The sequence below is a fragment of the Chroicocephalus ridibundus genome, chromosome 24 (assembly GCF_963924245.1).
Source record: "Chroicocephalus ridibundus chromosome 24, bChrRid1.1, whole genome shotgun sequence".
Taxonomy (NCBI): Eukaryota; Metazoa; Chordata; class Aves; order Charadriiformes; family Laridae; genus Chroicocephalus; species Chroicocephalus ridibundus.
This window is the reverse complement of record NC_086307.1, coordinates 1705468-1728753: the sequence shown is the minus strand read 5'-3', so window position 1 is coordinate 1728753 and position 23286 is coordinate 1705468. Positions and strand designations below refer to the sequence as shown.

The following is a 23286-nucleotide window of genomic DNA, read 5'->3' as shown; positions in this document are numbered from 1 at the left end:
AGAACAGTTCTCACTAACGGGCAACAGAGGTACCGATGCTAAACTCTCTCCTTGTGAATTAGAGAGGATTAAGGACTAAAGCGGGATTACAATCAACGTTCCCGGGTTTGCTGCTGTCCAGACCACATTTCATTGCTATCAGGAAAAACTACATAGAAACACTAACTCCCTCCACGATCCAAGGGGAAGAACATCACCACCACACACCGCCCCAAGCCAAAACACATCGAGATATTTGAGCGGGTCTGGTTTTGCTGTATTTGCTCAAGTTTGTCCCTGCTCGCTGCCTGGGCGCACTCGAAGTCGGGGCTCGGGTACCTCCATCAGCTGTTGTGGAAACTATTTCCATGCCCCGAGGCCAACTCTGGGATATTCCCAATATTCCTGCTGAGCACAGGCGGCCTGCGGAGGCAGCAGCTGCACTTCAGAGTCTCAGCTCAACAAGAAATGCCATTTTCTCGCGTGTTTTCTCAGATTCCAAGGGGCAAAGCACACGCCATGGCCTCCCCGGTCCAAACTTGGTACAGGATCGGTTCACCAGCATGTAATTTCAAAAAAATTTGCTGTGTTTGAGATAGAACGAGGCTACGCGGGCAAGAGATGGACTCACAATTTGAAGAATTCGTTCTGAGGTGAGCAAACTAAGCCTTCCAGATATCCGACGGCAGAAGCATCCGATCAGCTGGCTGCTGGCAGTGAAGAGTGAGCCCCTATATCAACGTGAGCCACATCCCCACTTTAACGCCAGATTCATTTACGGGCTTGGAAGAGCGGAATAAAAAAGAAATTAAATATGGAATAAAAATTAACCTCTTGCAAATCAACTAAAATATGCCCAGAGTCACGCTGCTAGAACTGGGTATTTCTGTTCCGAAGGCAGGGACTCGGAGGGAGGCAGCTCTCCCATCCCGCTTCCAGGGCAAGTGCTTGGGGCGCAGGTCTCGTGTCCCCACAGTGTCACCGGCCGCTCCAGCCGAGGTGACCGTGCTGACACATCCCGGCCTCTGCCACAGCCGCAGCGTTAAGCCACCTTCTGCTTTTGGACACACACAAGCGGAGCCAGGCAATCGGCTTGAGCTAAGGCCGGCGAGCCAGAGAGCCATTAAGGTAATTCAAACTGCAGGACACCATCTTCCCCCTCCCATCAAATTTCCATCTACACATAAAAAATGAAAAATTAAATTAAAGCCGCGCATTCGCAGAGCATCGCGCTCAGCAGAGCGATGCAGCCAAAGTTCCCATGAATTCCTGACACCGCCGGCATCCCCGTCCTGCACCCGAGCTCACTCGCAAGCCGGGATCCAATTTCTCAGGTTACAGGACACAGGTTCAACATTTGCCTCCATGCGTTCTCAACGTCACTCCCAGCACGGGCTGCCGTGCTGAGCAACTCCGCAACCTCACGCTTTGCCGACCCTACCAGAAGTTAGCAAATAGCTTGGAACCACCCTGACCAGCGCAGCCGGGTTTCTGCAGAGCGGTATCTTCTGCCTGATCTACACCTTGTTAGACAAAGTACGAGCTGAAAAGGAAATCTCGCTCACATTCGGGGTTTCTGTTTCATTCGGGGGCTCTGGTGTGCAGCCCCTCTGCTGCTCAACACCGCCCCTTCCCAGCGCCTGGTACTAAAGACCTTTTGCCTTTACCAAATTCACGCCGGACAATTTTCCATCAACTGAAATGGCTCTTCGATGTATCCAGATGAGCAGGAACCCGAGTGCTGTTTTATTCAGGAACGTGGCACGCCTAAAACCGTGGCTGATGGCCGATGGAAACAAGATTTATGTGATTGCTTTGTATCCTGGGGTCACCAGTCATTCCTGAGCCCGGTGGCTGCTTTCGCTCAAATCAATTAATCGAGTCGGGAGGAGGATGAGAGGGAGAAGGACACGCTTCGTAGTGGGGGCAAAACAGAAGCACTACGGATCCAGGATCACTTCAGAGAGCAGCAACCCACAAACCTACTGGGCTCTGGGGAAGTATTTATTTAGAGATCTGGCATCACTGAGACTACCCTTCCTTCAAATTTTAAATCATCCCCTCACAGAATACACTAAAGCTGAAATGAGCCACCCAGTATAACCCAGACGGACCTACGTGTGGACACACGCATTCGGGTCTGCAATGGGGACGATTACGCCCCTGGTTTAGAGATGGAGCCGTCTTCTCCTCAGCAGAGATCTTTTGAGTAAAGAGTTATTTAAAGCCAGTCATATTCAGGAGTAGAACAGGATTCTGTGCCCAAACTTTGCATATACATTTTCGCAAGACTTAAAAATACCCTTCTGGGCAGCTCAGATGTTCCCTCTGCTTGGTGGCACTTCTAAGAAGAACCAGGTGGGCCTCCCATTCGGTTTCAGAATGGCTGCATTATTAAAAATAGGTCTGTCTCCTTCCCCCTCTCTCAAGACTCCTCAGCAGCCCTTTGTTACGCTGCAAAGGGGTTTTGTTTTGCTTGCAGAAAGAAAGAGAAACTGAAGAAGGCGTTATTCCTTACCTGGCCAAGGTACACTGCTTTACAGAGGACTGGAAAATATTGGTTGACTACATTAACATTCTAGAGCGGCAGAAAAGCAGTAATTGAAAATTCAATCACAGTCCAAACAGGACAGGGCAGAGCCAGAGGAGTCTGCGGCTTTAACTCTCACCTTCCCCTATGTCCATACGGCCCCGCAGCACGGGGAGCCCAGCCTGCGGAACAAAGCAGGGCAGGTTTCACAGCCCCGCAATTAAAGTCTGCTCCGCGTTCCTGCCCCGCGTCAAATATTTATGCCCAAGATGCCTTTACTCTTCTTTCGGAACCCAATACCTGCCAGCGCTTCCCCGCAGGTTCTCCATCACGCGCTCTGCCCAACAAGCCCCAAGAGCAGCAATTTCTCCTTCGGCTGGGGATGTGCCAGCCCCCTGAATCCCCCAGATAACAGCTCCCTGGGGTGTCCCCCACTTGTCTCCTGCAGATTTCTCCTGCCGTTCCCCTACCTACACCCGTTAATTCCCTTCAGCTCTCTCAAGGTGTGTTTTTCTCTCCACACTTAGTCGGCACCAACAATTCCGGGCTCCATTTCCAGCATCAGAGAAGTCAATTAATGACTTTTACCGAGGCTTCCAAGAGCACAGATACAAATACAGCGTTTTAAAAATCACTCAAAAATCATCCTATATGGTAATTTCCCTAACTGTTACTAATTGCTTTGAATCATGTATGGATCTAGCTGTCAAAGGACGGCTAGGCTCCTCAGGTAGACACTTTCTATGCCAAAGCTGCTAGGAAAAAAATAATACAAAAAAATCTACAGAGAACAAAAGCTCTTCTCTGGAGGTAGAGGACATGAATTGTCAAACCCATTCACCTTAAATTATTAATTAGTAGTCAGTTCAAATAAAAAGAAAACCTTAACCCTCAACCCCCCTTCTCCCCCCACCACACACACACTTTGGAATTAATGTTTCGCACGTGACAAATAAGATCCCTCCCTGAAATAAGCTGCCTGATGCCGGAACAGCTTCCCCACTTAACATGCGACGGCAGAGAAGGGAAAAAGACAAAGCAGTGGGGGGGGGGGGGGGCGGGGGGGGGGAAAGCTTCTCGCAAAAGGTGCTCATTGCTCTTCCACACCTATCGCTAAGGAGAAAGGTTTAAATAGGTTTAGTTTGAATCACGGGGCCACGAGGCAAGACCTGAGCAGAGCTGGCCCACCTCAACTCAACGACTGGTTTAACTGGACTCCTGGCAAGCAGTGGCCAGAAACTGGAGAAGCAACTCCAAACCCGAAGCCTGCCCTCAACCCACGGAAGGTGGACAAGGGCTGGCCGGGAAGAGGACTGAGTTTTGGTAGAGTTAATGCCAGGAAAGACTCAGGCACCGCTCAAATTCATCCCAAGTCATACACAGCGAGGGGAATCCCGCGCCAACCGGGGACGCCAGGAAAATCACAAAGTTTGGCTCTGCAACTCTTCAACTGCTAAAGAGTATTTTTTTTTTTTATTTTATTCCTGTTGTCAGACTGTGAAAGCGATGCAATATTAACATTATAACAGGGACTCAGGAAATCAGAACTGTCCAGCTGGACAACTGAAATGCTACTAAAAATGTCACAAACCCCAACAGGTTACACGATGTCACCAGTAGAGTGACAATAAGCTGTCAAGTGACATCAGCAGCCTTGAAAGGAGTATAGCAAAAGCAATTAACCCCTTTCCTAATTGATAACTTTGGAATCAATAGCGCCGGTTATTGGCATTTGATGATATCACGTTCGCATGCATCTTACCTTTTGTATGTTGCTTTTTAGACATCTCAGCGTGTTTGCTCTAATTTCCAGCTACGCGGGAGGGGGGGAAAAAAAGAGAGTCCTCGCCCCGGAGCAGCTGGAATTCACACCCGCCCGGTACCAAGGCGGAGAGCGGCAGATAGACGGGTTGGGATGGCAAAATCCCAGCTGTGAGGGCAAACGGGGTCTGGAGTTGTCAGAAATTTGCTGACAGGCCGGCGGAGCACTACAGCTCCTTCCCCCGAAAAGCAGCTTCTTGTCACGGAGCCCGGGCGCAGCCGCTGGTGTCGGTCTTTTCAGGTTCTGAAAGAGAAAGAAGGGAGGGGGAAAAAAAAAAGAATCGAAATAAGAAAATTGCTGCCGTACTAACCAAAGCATACCCCGAGTCTCCCAGCTTGTCAGAGCGGCCTTGCTCACGCGTTTGAAGAGTAAAATTTCTATTTTGTTTAAAGGTGTGGGGAAACAACCGGCCAGAATAAAAAGCAACATTAACTATAAAGCAACGAGATCCCTACAGCCTTGGTACAGTTTCAACAGGCTTAATTCAAAGCTACTGTAAGACACCGTCCCTTCAGCACACGGGCAGTAGAACCAGGGAGGTTCAGAACCCATCATAAAAACAACATTTACACAAACGCCAGCGTTTACGGCCATAAGAGCAGACTGAGAGCGTGGTTCTACGCTCGGTGACAACACTCGTGACCGCGCAAACTCTTAGACCTCTCGTGTGCGGACGCAAGCAGCATCCCAGGGAAGGCCAAATTCACTTTGCTGCCAGCACCCAAAACCTGACAAATATTAAACGCTTATTTCAACAGAGGACGGAAGACAACCCTCCTGTAGCGAGGCAGCACAGGGGCAGCTCCGCGGGGCGTTACATCCGTGTGTTTTCCTTCTGCTCCCGATGTAAGGAGCCAGGGAAAGCCGGGGCGGCAGCACCACGTCAAGCGGGATGACAGGTTAAACAAAGAACAGCAGGAGAAACAAGGTAAGGGAACAATGGGGACCTCTCTGCCACCGAAAACCCGCCTCGCCCCAAGCAGGGAGCCGGCCCCCGTCACAAAACCTCAAAGCCGTGTTCACAACAGAGCAGGAAAAAACACCAAAATTGCCATTTCAACACGTAAAACACAGGTAACTGAAGATGCAAAATATTTTAGTAAACATTGGGAGACCTCGGACATTTTAGCAAAAGCCACACGCTCTTGAAAAATGAAACGACAGCACTGAGGAACGCGCATCTCATTTGCTCCAGAAATAATTAGAAGTTCGCCTCCCGTCCACCCCGATGAGGAGGATTATTTTTAGGGATACGGTTTCCATGTCTGAGGAATTCAGACACGCTCCTGCAACTCAAGAACGGCGACACGGCCCCAGGGCTCAGCGACAGGGTCTTAACGAGCCTATTTTGATTTAAAAATAGACCTTTCCTATCATTAGGATTTTCCCTTCACAGGAGTTCAAAACTTATTCCTAAGCGGTGACCCTGGCAATCCAAATCCGAGACAGAGCCAACGCTCACTGTCTGCGCAAAACAAGACTGTGCAAAGGGATTTTTTTTACCTGGAAAGAGAGTCCCAAAAGGAGGGGTGGTTACAAACTCCTGCCTCGTCGCCTTCAGCTCTCCGAATTAAACGCCTTCATTCGCTTTGATGCCTCGCGGCACTAAATAGCACCTCGTAAAAAATGCGGCATTTGAAACTCTGCTCAAAAATAGAGAAGCCGGAGAATTTAGCGAGGGATGAAGCTGCTGCGTGGGGATGGTGAGAGGCCCCGGAGCCCAATGCCTGGAGACTGCCGGCAGGTTGAGCTCGGAGCTGGCGCAGCCGATGGGATTTGATTTGATTTGCACGATTACACCCAAGTTTCACTTCCCTGCCCGGCTGCTTCGTGTCCGGAGCAGGAAACACTCCGGCGCAGCCTCCAGCCGCTGGCAACCCCCGGCACCTCCCGTGATTTTAAGATAACGCTGGGTTGAGGAGAAGGCAAATACTCACGCACCGACCTATGACACCAGAGCTAAACGCCTGCCTTCGATATTGCTCAGAGATTTAAAACAAACAAACAAAAAGCCTCAACCCCACAGCTGTGCTTTAGAGACGTCTTTATAATTTCATTTTTTAAATAAAGACGAGCGTGCTGGAATCCGGAGGGAGCGTGGAAATACACAGGCACTGACAAAAGCCTGTCACGTCACGCTGGAGACTACTTTATGTGAACTCCCTCAACTTGTCTCAAACTTAATTCACGAAACAAAGGAACACTTAAAAACTGCCTCCGCACGTACATCCCCGAAAAGCAAATAACTGCGAGAACAATCCATCCAGACGAAGTCTAGAAACAAGCTGTGAAAAACCAAAAGTTGCCAGCAAAGAAGTTATCAGGAAATCTCCAAAAGCCTGAAAAACACAACACCTTATCACCCGAGAAATATAGTTTTAGCCACTTCAAAGGAGGAAAACAAACAGTAATTAAGTCTTGGGGGGAAAACAAACAACAAACGGCAGGTTCTGAATTACTCTTTGGCAAGCTAAATTCCACGCACAAAAGTAATAAAATAAAGGAGTGGAAACAAAACCCCACTGATGTATCTGATGGGTATGAAATGGCAAATCTTTACTCCTTGATGATGCAATTAATATTCTGGCCCATACACCCCGTGGTAAGGATCTAGAGCAGGTCACAAGTGGCTCTGGCTCATGCCGAAATTGGGGTTCAGGCCTTCAGCTCCGCGTCTCTGCCGGCAGAAGGGCTGGAAATTTCAACACGGCAATTAGCCGGGAACCTTAATCAGAGCGGCATGAGGGGGCTGTAAAACACACAAGCGTTTTTAAAACCCAAGTGGAAATTTCAAGCCTGGTAAAATAGCAAAGGTTAATGCAAGTTCAAATAAACTCATTACAAGTGGGGAGCTCCTTCAGATAAGGGCAATATAAGGCTTATCCAGCCCATGGTATGTGGCTGTAGAAACCATAAAGCATCGATACAAAAACGTCAAGAAATCTACCTGCAGGATTAAAATAAAATATTGTAGTTATAACAGAATCGACGGGGGAGCAATACAACCCGAAGAAACCCAACTCCCTCCTGTTATGGCCAGAGCAACCAAACTCCTCCCAGAGCTGCCAGCGTTCAGCTGACGACGTAAAACTTTTCCAAATCACACTGGAAACGTGCATTATTGTTAAATGCACAAATATCAGCATATTCCAGCTAATTGAGAAAGAAGGAACACATCCGAAATTTTACAGACAGCAAGTCAAAAGAGAACCGGCTTCTAAATCCCTCACCCGCGGCATTCCCTCGCTGCGCCGCTCTGGCTCCGTCTAGACGGATTATTTCAGCAAACTTTTGGAACTCAATAGCTCCCCGTTTGAAGGGAAAGATGATAAACAGTGAGAAATTTGTCTGGATTTTTTTTTTTTTTTATTAGTCTACGGAAGATGCTTTTGCCGAGAAACCTGGAGTTCTGAAGAATCGATAAATCTGCTCCTCGGGAGGGATTTTGATGGGGTTGCTCTGGGCCGGTGGCACCAGGGGCCGTCCCTGGCCGCAGCATAATTCACGCCGTACAGTAGCATCTGGCTAATTGGCTTTTGAGTTAAGTAGTCCCTTACCAAGCTATTTTAATCTTGTTGATCAAGCATGTTAAGAGGCGTCTCTGTGAGTACACACAACAGCATTTCAGGAGAATAAATTGTCCTGTTTGTAATTTATAATCGTTCTCAAATAAAAATCCATTTTCCAAGACTCCGGCACTGCTGAGGAGCCGGGTGTTTGCCCACAGCACTGAGCCCCCCCTCCCGTCCCCCTCCGTAACGCACTCGGGCAAGAAGGGAATTAACTCAGTTTTACAGCGTGTCCTGGAAAAGGAAAAAAAAAAAAAAAAACACCCACACAATTACACTAGAAATTCAGGAATACGTGCTACCTGTGAGGAAGCCCAACGCGGAGAAGGAGGGTTAATGCACTGCGCACACAACACCCCGATGGTCCCACTGCCGGCCCCAGCATAGCACAGATTCTCACTGAATCCCCAAGGAGCTGAAAACCTGAGATTTGGGGGGATTTTGGCAAATACCTGTTAAGTTACAGCAGCCCAAAATAAGCCTGTTTCATCTCTTGCGTTCAACGGATGCCTCCGTTGTTTCCGTTCGAAGAACTAACTCTCATGCCCTGAAACAGCCGACGGAACGCATCAGGCCAAGGTTTTAATCAAAGCCAGGCGGCTTTATTACCCTGTGTCTGAAAGGAAGGAAGCGCAGAAAGCCCAACTGTAACCTGGGGCTTGTTTCTTTTTTTTGGGTTTGTTTTCTTTTTTTTCGGGTTTGGTTTTTCCCCATCAAACAGAGACAAGCAGTTTTCAGAAGCTCCTTCCACTCAACAGCGGCAGGGAGGGACCAGGGGCAGGAGCGGCACAGGGCTAGGAAGGCCCAACGCCGAATCCCCGCCTGCACAAAGCAGCTTCTCTTTCTACAAGTCCCTTCATGGGACTGGACGAAGGATCGTAAAATTATACAACACAAAGAACCATTTTAGGATTTAAAAAAAAAATAATAAAAAAAAATAGTTGCTTAATATCACTCTTGGGGTTTGGGTTTCCCCCCCCAGTATTTCCTCAGGAATGAGCTGAACATTTAACCTCAGAGATAATTAGCTGTCTATATTCTGTTTAAATCCACACATTTATTGTTCTTTCACCGACTGCATTATGCAGAGCACGACTGGGCATTAGCTATTCTCAAACACCTACCTCTTATAAGCTAATTGTGTATCGTTTTGCAGCACAAGGAAGTAAAATTACATATTTCAGATGACAAAACACTCCCGTATCTCTTCTGATGATGCTATAAAACCTCGCCCAGAGTGGTTACAAATACTTCACGAAGATAAAAGAGCAGACCCCTGGGTTTTGTGCTCTTCGGGAGGGGGCTGCAGTAGAAGATTCCTGGTCGGAGGCCGTTTCCCACACTCACTTCCCAGCTAAACGAGTCCTGGGAATCCCTGGTGGGATTTCTGACGCTTTTACGCCGCGATGCAAATGGGGTGATTCCACAGGAGGGAAACACTCTGGAGTCGGACACCAAATTTTGCTTTCCTGAGGCAAAGATCTCTTTACACTTTGCCTTCTGGTCCTCTCTGCGTCCTTTCCCAGCCCGCTGCCCACGGGGAACAGCTGCAATGGAAACTCACACACGGATGTTGGTCCTGGGTAATTTTTGCGTGGATTGCTACTATTTTTAGATTGTCTTTGCCAGCGTTGTGATCTGGAAGGGTCCCAGTGACTTGCCAAGAACTGTTTCATATTTAAGGGGATAAACGTAGATTAAATTTTACTTTTTATCAAACTGTCTAAAAAAATCAGAAGCTTTAAAAAGAAGGAAGGAAAAAATAATGGCAAATGTAGCAGAAGATGCCACCTTTCATTGTTCCACTTTAAGTAGTGAAAACATCCCTCATCTCCCCCAATTTAAATGGGAGGGAATGGGATTACTGGAGTTCTACTAGAAACCTTTTCCTCTCCTTCAGCTTTTCCTTTGGTTACAGCTAACCTCAAGGTCCCAAGAAAGAGCTTGAAAATATCATTAAAAATGAGCCCTATATGTTAATCACCAGATTTATTATTTTTAAAAAACGCAGTACCTGCATATCCCCCTTCAGATTGCAAGTCACCTTTAGAGCTCCTTTGTCCTGAATCCAACAAGAACCTTCTGCTTCAGGGTTGCATGGCTCAGAAAAATCATAAAATATTTAAATGTCCCTTGAAGAGTAAGCTACAATTTAAGAAAAAACAAACCCTTATGCATTAGACAATTCCTGCAAGAGGAGCTTGGTCTGGCAAACCTGAAGCGATGGTAACCTCTGCAGACGTTGCTACGGCCACGTACGTGTGATATACAGCAAAATAGCGGCTGAAGCCGCACACAACTTTCACACTGATCGTGTCTGAGAGTAAAGACAGGCTGCACACGCTTTGCTGGCCCAGCGCACACAAACTACATTATTAACGGAGTATTGCAATAAAGGAAATAAACGCCGAGGCCGCTAGCAGCAAGAGCAATGCCGTGTGACAGAGGGATAGCAATACGGACCCGAATGATGAGGAGATGAGGAGCTCTCATACCAAACGCTGCCCTTTCTGCTCCACCAAACCTTCTCCAGGTCTCCACATCCCCTGGATTCAGACCTATCCTCCAGCTGGACGGCATCACGGGGCACCCCCGCTTGTGTGAGCGAGTCCTGCTTAGAAAGCACAAAGCCCCAGAGCCAAACAGTACAGCAAAACGCTCCGCACCCTCTGCCTGTAACATCCCAGGCAAAAGGCCTCAAGATCTAGAACACCTCCAAAGAAAGACATGGCAGCCAGAGCTTCACAATGGAAGCACCCAGCGGGAAATGCAGCGCAGTCAGTGAGAAGTAGCCATCATAAAAAGCTCAAAATCATGAAAATAGTCGCCAGGCTCTGGCGGGACGCTGCAGCAGATCCCACAGGTAGTCGGTGGGCATCTAGAGTTCCTCTGATGGCAACCAGCTTTCCAAGAGAATCAATCAGACCATCACCCCTCCACAGAGATCGTCACACCCAGGGAGGACAATTACACTGGGGCAACCATTAATGCACCCCCAGAAAGAAATCCCACCCCCCTCACAGGATTTTCTCCCCTCTCCAAACCAAACAAAACCCTATTCTTTGCCTTCCTTCCTACGGCACCGTGGTGGAAGGCTTGTCTCCGTTGGGAAGGAGGCTTCACAACTTCTCTGCAACAGCTCCCTCTGCGGATACATTAACGTCTCTTTCTGCTCACTCGGGAAGCTCATCATCAATCACAAAACAAGAACAGCACCGGCGAGCACCCACAGGCAGGCAAGAGTGGGGACCAGGCACAGGAAGCCACCTCCTAACTTACTGCCAGGTGGCTTTCGCCTGGAGAAAATCCTGCGTGAATAAGTGCCCGGGGGGAAATTCAAGCTTTAGGTGCGCTAAAGACCACAGCTCTGTGGAGGTACAGGGGAAAATAACGCTTCCCTCTTTGCGTCTCAGCCTGCTTCTCACCACCCTCATTAGTTAATTATTTGTGTTACGGTAACAACCAAAGGTGACAGAGCAAGATCTCCAAGCACACCGGGAGAGGATTCCTGCCCCTGGGATTTGGGAGCCGGGTGGGTATGGGAGGAGAGGCACGGTGGAGGCAGGGATGAAGGACGGCGGGTGGAAGCACTGTGTGAGCAGGGCTGTCTACGTGTCCCGGCTACGGCATAAATAATGTATTAACGCTGCCGACCGCTCGCTCCCCGTCAGTCACGCCAGCCCCGCGCGCCCACGGCTCGCCCCGACGGCCCTGACTCAGCGCCTGCCGGCTGCCCCACTGCCTCCCCCCCACACCCCATCCAAACCCCACTGCTCCAACCCACAAATCCCCTTCTGCAGCCGCCCCTGGGCCCCCCCACTGCAACCCCTGCCCACCCCCCCGGGCCTGCTCCCCAGCCAGCCCCTTCCCCATCATTGGGGCTGTGGAGGGGGACTCTCCTCCTCATACCCCCCTGACACCCAGGCCTTCTCCCACTCCCCCCTCACTCCATCACTGTCACCCTTCACTCCCCACCCCCCCACACACACACAGGGCACCCCCTTCCCCACACAGCATCTCTTCTGCTCCCCCCATTTCCCCACAGCCCACCCCCCAGGCTGTTCTCTGTCCCACAGAGCACCCCCTCTAAACCTCACAAGGCCACTCAGACCCCCCCCCTTCCCTTCATAAAGCCCCTCGCCCCCCCCAGCATCCTCTCATAAGGCCCCTCGGCCACCCTCATCGCCTCACAATTCTCCTTGGGCCCGCTCACATCCCTCACAAGCCCCTTCGGACCCCCCCATCCCCTCACAAGGCCCCACAGCGACCCCCTCCAAGGCCCCTGGGCCTTCATCCCCTCACAAGATCCCTCAGACCCTCCCATCCCCTCACAAGCCCCCTCCGGGCCACCCCGACACCTCACAAGGCTCCAAGCCCCACCTCCAAGGCCCCTCAGCCCCCACCCTCCCCTCACAACACCCCTCAGATGCCCCCATCCCCTCACAATGCTCCTCGGACCCCTCACAAGCCGCGCCGGACCCCCCATTCCTTCACAAGGCCCCTCAGCGACCCCCTCCAAGACCCCTCGGTCCCTCATCCCCTCACAACACTCCTCAGCGCCCGCCATCCCCCCAGAAGGCCCCACCGACCACCCTCTCCCCTCACAAGGCCCCTCGCCGCGCCCCCCCTCCCAGGCCCCTCAGCCCCTCACAAGGCCCCTCAGCCCCCCCTCCCCTCACAAGGCCCCACCGACCCCCGGCCCGGCCTGGCCCGACCCCCGCCCTCGCTCCCGGCCGGGCCCAGCCCCGCACTCACCGTCAGTGGCGGCGGGCCCCGCTCGCCCCCCCCCCACCTCAGGCCGCCGCGATGAACCGGGGAGGGGGGCGGGGGCCGCGGCCCGGCTGGAGCCCTCGGCACGCGCCAGCCAATCGGGAGGCGGCCAGCGCCCGGCAGCCAACGGCGGCGCGAGAACGCCGCACCGCGCCCGCCCTCCTGGAGGAGTCCACCAATGAGAGGGCGGGAAAGGCCCGGCTCGGCCCGCCTTCCTTCGTCTCCAGCCAGTCAGATGCGAAACGGGGGAGGTGCCGTGAGCTCCTGGCCAATGAGAGGGCAGAGCGGTGCCGCTGGGCGCGCGGGGACACGGCGCGGCGCGAGGAGGACAGCCAATGGCGAAGCGGCCCAGCCGACACGACGGCGAAGTCCCCGCCCTCGCCTCGGCGGAGAGGCGTGGCCAACCCCGGCCGGGAGCCAATCGCATCCAGCAATGCCGAGGCCCCGCCTCCAGCAGGGGCGGGGCGGCGGGAGCCGAACGTGGACGGAAACTGCCGAGAGCCGCCGCCCCGCGGCGGAAACACCCGAGTGGGGAGCCCGGCGTCAGCGGGTTCGCGTCCCCGCTCGTCCCGAACCGCCGCAGCGCCTCCAGCCCCGCCGGCCCCGGGGGGGGGCACCGGAGCTGCGGGCCCGGCAGGGGCTGGCGGGGGCTTCGCGTAACAGTCTGCACAGGTCACCCTGCAGTGGTTTGCACAAGCCCCTACGCCATCGTTCATGCAAGACCCCATGCAATGGCTCGCACGAGCCCCCCGTGCAACAGTTCGCACGAGCCCCTCGTGCATGGCGTCGCCGACATCCCCCAGCAATGGTTTACCGGCGGCCTCGTGCCCTGCCGCGCCGTCCCTGCCCCTCGCGCCGAGCCAAGGTCCGAGGCAGCAGCGACAGGGAACCCTCGTGTTCACAACGCCTGGTGTCACCCCCCCGCCGCCCGCCTGGGCCCCCCCAGCTCCTCGTAGGCCTCCTGCAGCTCGATGAAGCGCCGTTGGGCCTCTTCGGCCCGCTGCCGGTTGTGGTCCGGGTGCCAAACCTTCACCAGCTCCCGGTAGCTCCGGTGCACGTCCTCGGTGGAGGCGCCGGCCGGGAGGCCCAGGACCTGGAGTTGGGGGGGGAGAGGGACGCGTTGGGCGATTGTCGGGGGGGGGAACACCACCGGGCTCGCCCCTGGTGTGCCCTGCAGCCGGAGGGGACCCCAAAAAGGGGGTCCCCCCAGTATGGGAGCAGCCAAACCCCATGGGTGCCCCAAACACAGCGTCCCCCCGCAGCATCCTTCCCCCCGCGGCGTCCCTCCCCCGGCAGCGTCCCCCCCCCCCCCTCCACCACCCCGTCCCCCCCGGTACCCAGCGCTGCATCCCGCACCTCATATGCCCACTGCTGCCGCTGGCTCCAGCTCCTCGCTCCGAAGCCGGTGGTGGGAGGCTGGGGTGGGGGGTCACCGGCCAAGCCCAGGGTCTCTGCCAGGAGGCGGATGGCGCGGAGGGGCAGGAGCAGGAGCTCGGTGGCGGCGCGGGGCAGGGCCAGGAGGGTGCCCAGCACCCCGGCGGCACCGCAGAGCCCGCGGCAGGCGAGGGGGGCGGCGAAGGCCAGGCAGGCCAGCCCCAGGTGATAGAGCCGGGCAGGCAGCCTGGGCAGCGGCGTCCCCCGGGGTTTGTAGCGCCGGTGCCGCTGGGCTGCCACGCTGGCGGCCAGGCTGACCGGCAGCACCGCCAGCACCCAGCCCTGGAAGAGGAAGGAGGCGAGGAAGGCTGCGGCCAGGACGTTGGGGGCCTCCGCCGTCTGGTCCCCCACTGAGGAGACCAGCTGCACCCCCAGCCCCACGGCCAGGGGCTGCGCCAGCAGCACTGGCACCCAGGGCAGCCCCAGCGCCGCCACCAGCCCGAAATACGTCCCCACCGTCACCTGCCCCGCCAGACGCAGGGGGCTGAGGGCCGGCACCGTCCCACCGCGGTCCCCGGCCACCCCGACCCCGTTGGCGGTGGCCACCCAGCCGGGGATGTGCCAGAAGTCCCAGAGCCAGCCGGCACCGAAGCCGCCCAGCGTCAGCATCCAGAGCAGCGCGTGGCTGTCCCGGCCCAGGTAAATGTGGTGCAGCCCCAGCGGCCCCCCCAGCGCCCACAGCCCGTAGGCCACCAGCAGCCGCTTGGCCATCCTCCCCCTCACTGTGGCCACCGGCTCAGTGGGGCTGCCCTGGGGGTCACCGCCCCGGCGGGCACCGGCACAGCCCCGGCATCCGGCACCCTGCGGGGTGGAGAGTGCAGTCAGGGACCCCAGGTCACGCTGTGTGTCCCCCCCCCGTGCCAGACCCCCCAAGTGACCTGCGTGCCCACTCATGGCCAGTGCATGCCCTCCCGGAGGTCCTGCGTGCCCACCCAGGGTCCCACGTGCCCACCCAGAGCTATTGCATGCCCGCCTGGCTGCCATGTGCCCACCCCGGACCGGTGCATGCCCACCCAGCGCCCTGCACCCCCACCCCCCCCAGGATGCCCTGGGCCCACCCAGGGTCCCGCATGCCCCCCCAGCACCCTGAACCCCCACCCTGCACCCACCCTGGGTCCCGCATGCCCCCCCAGGGCTGGTGCATGCCCCCCATCCCGGACCCCCTGGGCCCACGCAGGGTCCCGCGTGCCCACCCAGCGCCAGTGTATGCGCACCCAGCACCCCATGAGCCCACCCGGGGCCGGTGCCCCCCCCCGGCAGCCCCCCCCCCCCCCCCCATACCCCACTCCGGGGGGGGTTCCAGCCCACCCTGACCCACCTCTCCCTGCCGAGCTGCCGGCGGCACCGCTCCCCCTGCCAGACTTTGCCCCGGCACGACAGCGGGCAAAGGGCACGCCATCGCCATCGCCGCCATCGCGGGGACCTGGGGGGGGTGGGGGGGTGGGCCACAGGGTGCCCCACTCCGGCACCCCCAGCCCCGTACGCCCTCCCGGGGTGCGGCACACCATGGTGCCTGGTATTGGGATACACGCTGCGTGGCGGATGGGACCCACCCCCCCCTCCCCATCCGGTGCAGGGTGTCGTCGTCCCCCCCCCGCCCCCCGCCGGTGCAGGGTCCCCCCCCCAGCCCCCCCCGCAGCCCCTGTTTGCTCAGCCGTCGCCGTGTTTGCAGGGATTAACCGGCTGCGGCCGCCAATTTGGGCTCATCCATTATTAACGGCCCCGCAGCCGCCCTGCGCCGGTGGGGGCGAGGGGGGGGACACACGACTCAGCCCCCGTTAGCGGGGCCCGGGGAGCTGCGAATCCTCCCCCCCCTACCCCCACCCCGAGCTCAGCACCCCCCGGGCGAGGCGGTCGGATGGGCTTTGGGGGTGCATCGCCCCCCTGGGGCTGGATGGGGACCCCCAGAGTCCCCCCCCCTTGGGGTTTGGGGGTGCATCCTCCCTCTCTCGCTGCTGCCCTGGGATGGAGACCCCCCAGTTCCCCCCCCCGGGGTTTGGGGGTGCATCCCCCCCCCACTGCTGCCCTGGGATGGAGACCCCCAGAGTCTCCCCCCCCGGGGTTTGGGGGTGCATCGCTCCTCTCTCGCTGCTGCCCTGGGGCGGGATGGGGACCCCCCAGTTTCCCCCCCCGGGGTTTGGGGGTGCATCCCCCCCCCCACTGCTGCCCTGTGGCTGGATGACCCCCCCCCGGGGTTTGGGGGTGCAATGCGGCAAAGCCCCAGTTCTCTGGGGGTGAGGGGGGGGGCTGAGAGGTCAGGACGCCTGGGGGTCCCTGGGGTGCGCCCCCCCACCACCACCACCCCGGGGATGCCGGCGGGGGGTGGGGGATGCTGGCGGCTCCCTCCCCCCCCCCCCCCCCCCCAGCCTGGGCTGCCCGTCAGGGCGGGCTGACAGCGGCCCCCCCCCCGCGCTGCCCACCCGCGCCTGGCTGCCTCCCTGACAGCGGCTCCCGCCGGACCCCGGCCCACGCTCCGCTGCCCCCGAGCCCACGCCGGGGGGGCCCAGCCCCGCCAGCCTGCACCTGGGGGGGGGAGGGCACCCCATTCGGACCCCTACCGGCCCCCCCGGTACCCCCCCGGGTTGGCGGAGGCTGCGGTGCCGTCCCCCCCGTCCCCCCCGTTCCGGCTCAGAATCGATGCGGTGAGGGGAGGGGGGGGGGGGGTGGGGGGGGCGCGGGGGGGTGGGGTGGGGGCGGGGGTCTCGTGTCCGATCGATCTCTTTAAGTATCTGGATTTAAAAATGTCAAATTTGCCTCCGGCGAGCGGAGCCGGCGGTCGATGGGGCTGGGGGGGGGGGACTGGGGGCGGGGGGGGGGGGGGGCAGAGCCCCCCACAGCGGCCTCAGTTTCCCCGGGTGGGGACATGCGGAGCTGGGGGGGGGAGGGGGGGTGTGGGGTTGCAGAGGAGCCTGCGGGGGGTCTCGGGGTGCCCCAGCCCGGGGGGGCGGTGCCATAGGGGCCGCCCCCGCCCCCGTCCCCCCCCCCTCCCCGAGCGCCCGTAATTGGTGCCATTGATCAGCGCCGGCCACCAGCGTTTAAGGCATCGATTTGGGGAGCCTTGCCGCGAATTGGAGCATCTGTCACCGCCCGGGGACCCGGCCGAGGACACGCGGGGACCCTGCCCACCCCCCCAACCCCCCTAACCCCCCCCCCCCCTCAACCACCCCGCAGGCAGCCGGGACGGGGGGTCCCCGGCCGCACGCTGTCCCCTCCTGTTCCCTGCGTGTGGCCGCGCACAGCACCGGGGACACACGCGTGTCCTCGTGCACACGCGTGTCCTCATGCACTTACATGCCCCAAGGCACCTGTGCACCCTGCTGCGCACCTGTGTCCTGAGGCACACGCGTCCCCACGCACACGCATGTCCCACTGCACACACCTGCCCCAATGCACATGTGTGTGCCCATGCACATGGGTACCCTGATGCTCACGCATGTCCTGATGCACACGTGTGTCCCCTTGCACATGTGCATCCCCACGCAGGTGTGCCCTGATGCTCAAACATGTCCCGATGCACGTGTGTGTCCCCCGATGCACATGTGTGTCTCCATGCACATGCGTACCCTGGTGCTCACACATGTCCCGATGCACACGCGTGTCCCGATGCACACGTGTGTCCCCATGCAGGTGTGCCCTGATGCTCACCCATGTCCCAATGCACACGTGTGTCCCCATGCAGGTGTGCCCTGATGCTCACACATGTCCCAATGCACACGCGTGTCCCCCTGTGGGTGCACCCTGATGCTCACACATGACCCGATGCACACGTGTGTCCCCATGCAGGTGTGCCCTGATGCTCACCCACGTCCCAATGCACACATGTGTCCCGATACACATGTGTGTCTCCATGCACACGTGTACCCTGATGCTCACACATGTCCCAATGCATGCGTGTGTCTCCATACAGGTGTGCCCTGATCCTCACACATGTCCCAATACACACACGTGTCCCCCTACAGGTGTGCCCTGATGCTCACACATGTCCCGATGCACACGTGTCCCCCTACAGGTGTGCCCTGATGCTCACCCATGTCCCAATGCACACGTGTGTCCCCATACAGGTGTGCCCTGATGCTCACCCACGTCCCAATGCACACGTGTGTCCCCCTACAGGTGCGCCCTGATGGTCACCCATGTCCCGATGCACACGTGTGTCCCCCTACAGGTGTGCCCTGATGCTCAAACATGTCCCAATGCACGCGTGTGTGTCCCGTTACACATGTGTGTCTCCATGCACATGTGTACCCTGATGCTCACCCATGTCCCAATGCATGCGTGTGTCCCCATGCAGGTGTGCCCTGATGCTCACACATGTCCCAATGCATGCGTGTGTCCCCCTACAGGTGTGCCCTGATGCTCAAACATGTCCCAATGCACGCGTGTGTGTCCCGTTACACATGTGTGTCTCCATGCACATGTGTACCCTGATGCTCACACATGTCCCGATGCACACGTGTGTCCCCATACAGGTGTGCCCTGATGCTCACACATGTCCCAATGCATGTGTGTGTCCCCATACAGGTGTGCCCTGATGCTCACACATGTCCCAATGCACACGCGTGTCCCCCTGTGGGTGCACCCTGATGCTCACACATGTCCCGATGCACACGTGTGTCCCCATACAGGTGTGCCCTGATGCTCACCCACGTCCCGATGCCCGCACACGCCCCGATGCCCACATGCCTCCTGATGCACACGTGTGTCCTCATGCACGCGTTACGTCCCCACGCAGACATGCCCTGACACACACGCGCCTCCCGACGCACCCCCGTCCCAGCGGTGACACGAAACCCACCCACCCCCCACCCCCCCCGCCTCCAGCACCGTCCCCGCACCCGCGGCTCACGCCTGCCCACCCCGGGTGCCACCGGCCGCACACCGGCTGCCACCCACCGGGCCGCGGGGCCGGTTGAAGGCATTTCCCCCCCCTCCTCTCCCCCCCCCGCCCCCCCGGCGTGTCACGCCGCCCTGTCACTTTGCCGGTAATTAATGCAAACGCCGGGGCCGGAGTCCCCCCGGGCTCGTCCATCACTGCCAGCGCCGCCCCGCTCCCCCGCCGCCGGTATTAGGGGAATTTTTATATGTATTAGCTGTTGATGCACATTAATACATTAAAAATGTCAGCGGTGGAGGCCGGCTAATTGTCTGATTTAAATGTCTATTTGTCAGCGCCCGGCTCAGGTGGGCATGAGGCGAATCTCCAATGAGGCCCCCGGCCCCACAGCATGGGGGGGGGAGCCCCCCCCCCCCCCGCCGTACCCCGCGGAAGGGCTCGGGGGGGACGATACACCCGAGGTGACTGGCGCAGGGCCGGGGTGGGGTGGGGGGGATTCGTGTCCCCCCCCCGCCGTGCCCCGGCCACCCGCTTAATTGCCGGCGGGGGGGGGATGTATCCCTGCGCCCGCCATCTCCTGCATCCCTAATTAAACGCCGCTCGGGCAAGAGAATTCCGCCGGGCCGGCCCCGCAGCCATCCATCTCGGCAGCCCCGCCAACGCTGGGGGGGGACGGGGGGGACGACAGACGGGAGGGGACGTAAATCCCCCTGCCCAGGATCCCCTTCCCAGGGGATGCCCCGTCCCCCCCCCCGCCGGAGCTGGGTGATGGTCCCCCCACGGCTGAGACCCCGCAGCTCATCACAGCGGTGGCTGGGCACCCGCCTCGCGCAGGGCCGGGCGGTGTTTTGGGGGGGGGGGGGGTGTGTGTGTCTCATCCGCACTCCGAGTTTCCCGTGTCCCCCCCCCCGGGGTGGTGCCGAGCCCCGCAGCCGCTCGGTGGGGGGGGGGGGGGGGCTGCCCCACACGGGTCCCGCTGCGGTTGCCCCTGGGTGGGACACCCCGCGCTGTCCCCGGCCCCGACCCACCCCCCCGCTTACCCTGTCCCGAGCCCCCCCCGTTGCCGAGGGGCGGCCGGCTGCAGACCCCCAGCCCCCCCAGCTGCCTCCTCACCAATTAGCAGCAGACGCTAACGAGGCGGGGGGGTCTAGCAGGGGAGGGCTAGAGGTGCCCGGGGGCTGGGGACCGGGTGCAGGGGGGGACCCGGACGGGGATGGAGCCGGGGTGGGGGGGGCGACACACACAGACGGAACGTAGTGGTGGCCCCCACGAAACACGCGATGCTCTGCCCGCTCCTGCCACCCCCCTCCCCCCAAAAAAGCTGCCGGGGGCACTCGAACGGCCCCGGGGGCGGGGGGGAGAGACACGGGATCCGCATCGGGACGGCCCCGAGAGCGTCACCCGCGGCCCCCCCAGGTCTCCCCCCCGCCCCCCCCCGCCGCCGGCTGCTGGTTTATTGTTGCCGTTCAAGGACAATTTTCATCCAATTTCGGCCGGCCCGGCTTTATTGCCGCCCGCCCGGGGTGGACGCGCCGCGCCCGGCCGCACCGGCCCATCCATATTCATTTGCGCCAGGGCTCCGCGGCCCCCGCTGCCCCCCGGGGGGGGGGGGGGGGCACGCACGGCCGAGCCACCGGGAGAGGAAGGGTGACGGCCCCGGGGACCAGGCACCGGCACCGGGTGCCATTCACCGGGTGCTCGGGATCAGCACCGGCACCGTGCACCAGCACCGGGACCGGGTGCCATGCACGGCTGCTAAGGACCAGCACCGTGTACCGGCACCGGGTTACCGGCACCATATGCCACGTACCGGGTGCTCGGAACCGTGTACCGGCATCGAGGAACCGTGCACCGGGTGCTCGGAACCATGTAGCGGCACCGGGGACCATGCTCCGGGTGCTCGGGACCCTTCACCGGCACCGGGGACCGCGCTCCGGGTCCTCGGAACTGTGTACCAGCACCGGAGGCCATGCACTGGGTGCTCGGGACACTTCACCGGCGCCGGGGACCATGCTCCGGGTCCTCGGAACTGTGTACCGGCACCGGAGACCACGCACCGGGTGCTCGGGACCATGTACCGGCACCGGGGTCTATGTACCGGCACCGGGAACCACGCACCGGGTGCTCGGGACCCTGCACCGGCACCGTGCACTGGGCACCGCCGGGGCCGTGCCGCTGCTGGCTGCGGCCGGCGGGTCCCCGGGGGCCGCGGAGGCAGATGGCGAACGCAGCGAGGCCGCCCCCAAGCCCCCCCCGCTCCGTGCCGGCCCCCGGGGGCGGGGGGGGGCCGGTCTGCATCGATTCCTGCTCCGCGCCCGCGGCCGCCTCCGCGCCGGGCTCCGCTCCCGGCTCCGGCCCCGCAGCCGCCGGGGGAGACGTGCCCGTCCCCACCGGGGTGACCCACGGCATCGCCCCGGGTCCTGGGGGAGGGGGGGTGGGGGGGACGTCCCCGCCGCTGGCACCCGCCCGGGGCCGGTGTGGGGGGGGCTCAGCCCCGGCGCTGGGCTCGCAGCCCCGAGGCCCCCTAAGCCCGGCCGCCCCCCCCGCAGGCACCGGGGCAGGCTCCAGGCCGGGAGCCGAGGGCAGGAGCCGGTCCCCCCGTCGCTGCTCCCGCCGGGGCTGACCTTTCTCGCCGCCGGCGGTATTTTTATCCCCAGCCTTGTCCCCCCCCCGCCCCCGGCGCTGGGGGTAACCGGCCCCCCCCCCCCGCGCTGTCCCCTCGCGTCCCCGCGGCCAGAACCCGGCCACCCGCTCCCCCCGCCCCAGCCCTCGGTGCCTGCTAATTAGCACTCGGGCTTCCCCTCGCAGCCTGCCTAATTAATTCGCTGTTGCTGCTCATTAGGATCAGCCGGGGGGGGGGGGGGGGGGCGAGCGGGCGGCGGCGGGACTCCGTCGTCCCCGTCGTCCCCGTCTCCGGGGGGAGGCACCGGTGGCACCGATGGCACCGGGACCCCGGCCCCCGGGGGGGAGGGGGGTGTGTGTGGGGGGTGAGCCGGGGCGGGGGGGGCGGGGGGGGGGAAGGCTCCAGCCGCCGTAATTTGTTGCACAAACATCGGCGGGTGTTTGGGCTCGCATTGATCCTCCCGCATAAAGGGGCCATAAATCCATCCCCAGCGCGGCTGATTGATCGCCGCCCTTTGGAGGGAGCGGCCCGGGCTGCAAATCCCGGCACCGGCCGGCGGGGGGGGGCGGGGGGGCCGGGGACACACACACACACACACACACACACACACACACACACACACACGGGGACGGGGTGCGGGGGGAGCATCGCACCCCCCTCCCCGCATGCAGCACGCACAGGCAGGCACATGCATCCACACACGTGCACTGAGCATGCACACAGCAGGCACACGCGTGCATCACGCACACACACACACACATCAGGCACACGTGTGCATCACGCACACACACGCACACAGCAGGCACACGCGTGCATCACGCACACACACAGCAGGCACATGCGGGCATCACGCACACACACACGCACACAGCAGGCACACGCATGCATCACGCACACACACGCACATGCACACACACAGCAGGCACACGCGGGTATCAGGCACACACACACACATCAGGCACATGCGGGCATCACGCACACACACGCACACGCATGCACACGCACACAGCAGGCACACGCGTGCATCACGCACACACACGCACACACACGCACACAGCAGGCACACGCGGGCATCACGCACACACATGCACACATAGCAGGCACACACGGGCATCACGCACACACACACACGCGTGCACAGAGGCACAGACCACACGCACGCATGCACGCACCTGCACAGAGGATACGCACATGCACACACAGCGTGCGCACACACACGCACACAGATGCGCAGAGCATCCACACGTACGCACACGGCAGGCACACACACACACGAGCGCATGCACACATGCACAGAGCATCCACACGTACGCACAGAGCATCCACACACGTGTACACACTCACACGGCATGCACACACACAGACACACATGCACAGAGCATGCACATGTACACACAGACCATACACACACGTGTACACACGCACACGGCATGCACACACGCAGACACACATGCACAGAGCATGCACACACACGTACGCACATGCACAGATCATACACCCACACAGAGCATGCATGGCGTACACACAGACACATGTATGCACAGATTATGCACACACGTGTACACACACATGCACACACATGTAGACACACACGTACACACATGCACACACATGCAGACACACGCACAGAGCATGCACACACACGTACACATGCATACACACATGCACAGAGCATGCACGCACACACGCGGAGCATGCATGTACACACATGCCCAGCACGCACAT

The 23286-nt window shown here is 59.5% G+C and overlaps 2 protein-coding genes across 5 annotated transcripts in view; both read right to left on the bottom strand.

Annotated features, from left to right (window-relative positions):
• SPATS2 (spermatogenesis associated serine rich 2) overlaps positions 1 to 12788 on the bottom strand; it is a 31163-nt gene extending 18375 nt beyond the window's left edge. For 2 of the 3 annotated variants that reach the window (XM_063359327.1, XM_063359330.1), the window contains exons 1-2: positions 12656 to 12788; positions 4272 to 4574 (exon numbers count right to left, since the gene is read on the bottom strand). In XM_063359327.1, coding sequence (XP_063215397.1) covers positions 4272 to 4296 — 25 coding nt within the window. In that variant the 5' untranslated portion in view covers positions 4297 to 4574; positions 12656 to 12788. Of the gene's footprint in view, positions 1 to 4271; positions 4575 to 5834; positions 5975 to 12655 lie in introns of all 3 variants that reach the window. The other variant, XM_063359329.1, reaches the window with a different exon arrangement.
• A 762-nt stretch (positions 12789 to 13550) lies between these two features.
• On the bottom strand, positions 13551 to 15539 carry DNAJC22 (DnaJ heat shock protein family (Hsp40) member C22). Of its 2 annotated transcripts, XM_063359332.1 has the most exons (4): positions 15423 to 15539; positions 14567 to 14905; positions 14027 to 14386; positions 13551 to 13763 (listed from the first exon to the last, which is right to left on the bottom strand). In XM_063359332.1, the coding sequence occupies exons 1-4, from the start codon at positions 15516 to 15518 to the stop codon at positions 13584 to 13586; spliced, it is 975 nt and encodes a 324-aa protein (XP_063215402.1). In that variant the 5' UTR covers positions 15519 to 15539; the 3' UTR covers positions 13551 to 13583. The 2 variants fall into 2 exon arrangements, with proteins under 2 accessions (XP_063215402.1, XP_063215401.1); XM_063359331.1 differs by having other exon boundaries at positions 14027 to 14905.
• Positions 15540 to 23286: the final 7747 nt, after the last annotated feature.

Coding starts and splice junctions, on each gene's coding strand:
- DNAJC22 (XM_063359331.1), bottom strand. CDS start 15,518: ATGGCGGCGATGGCGATGGCGTGCCCTTTGCCCGCTGTCGTGCCGGGG. Junction 14,906..15,422: donor CGGCAGCTCGGCAGGGAGAG/GTGGGTCAGGGT, acceptor TCCACCCCGCAG/GGTGCCGGATGCCGGGGCTG. Junction 13,764..14,026: donor GGCAGCAGTGGGCATATGAG/GTGCGGGATGCA, acceptor CCCCAACTCCAG/GTCCTGGGCCTCCCGGCCGG.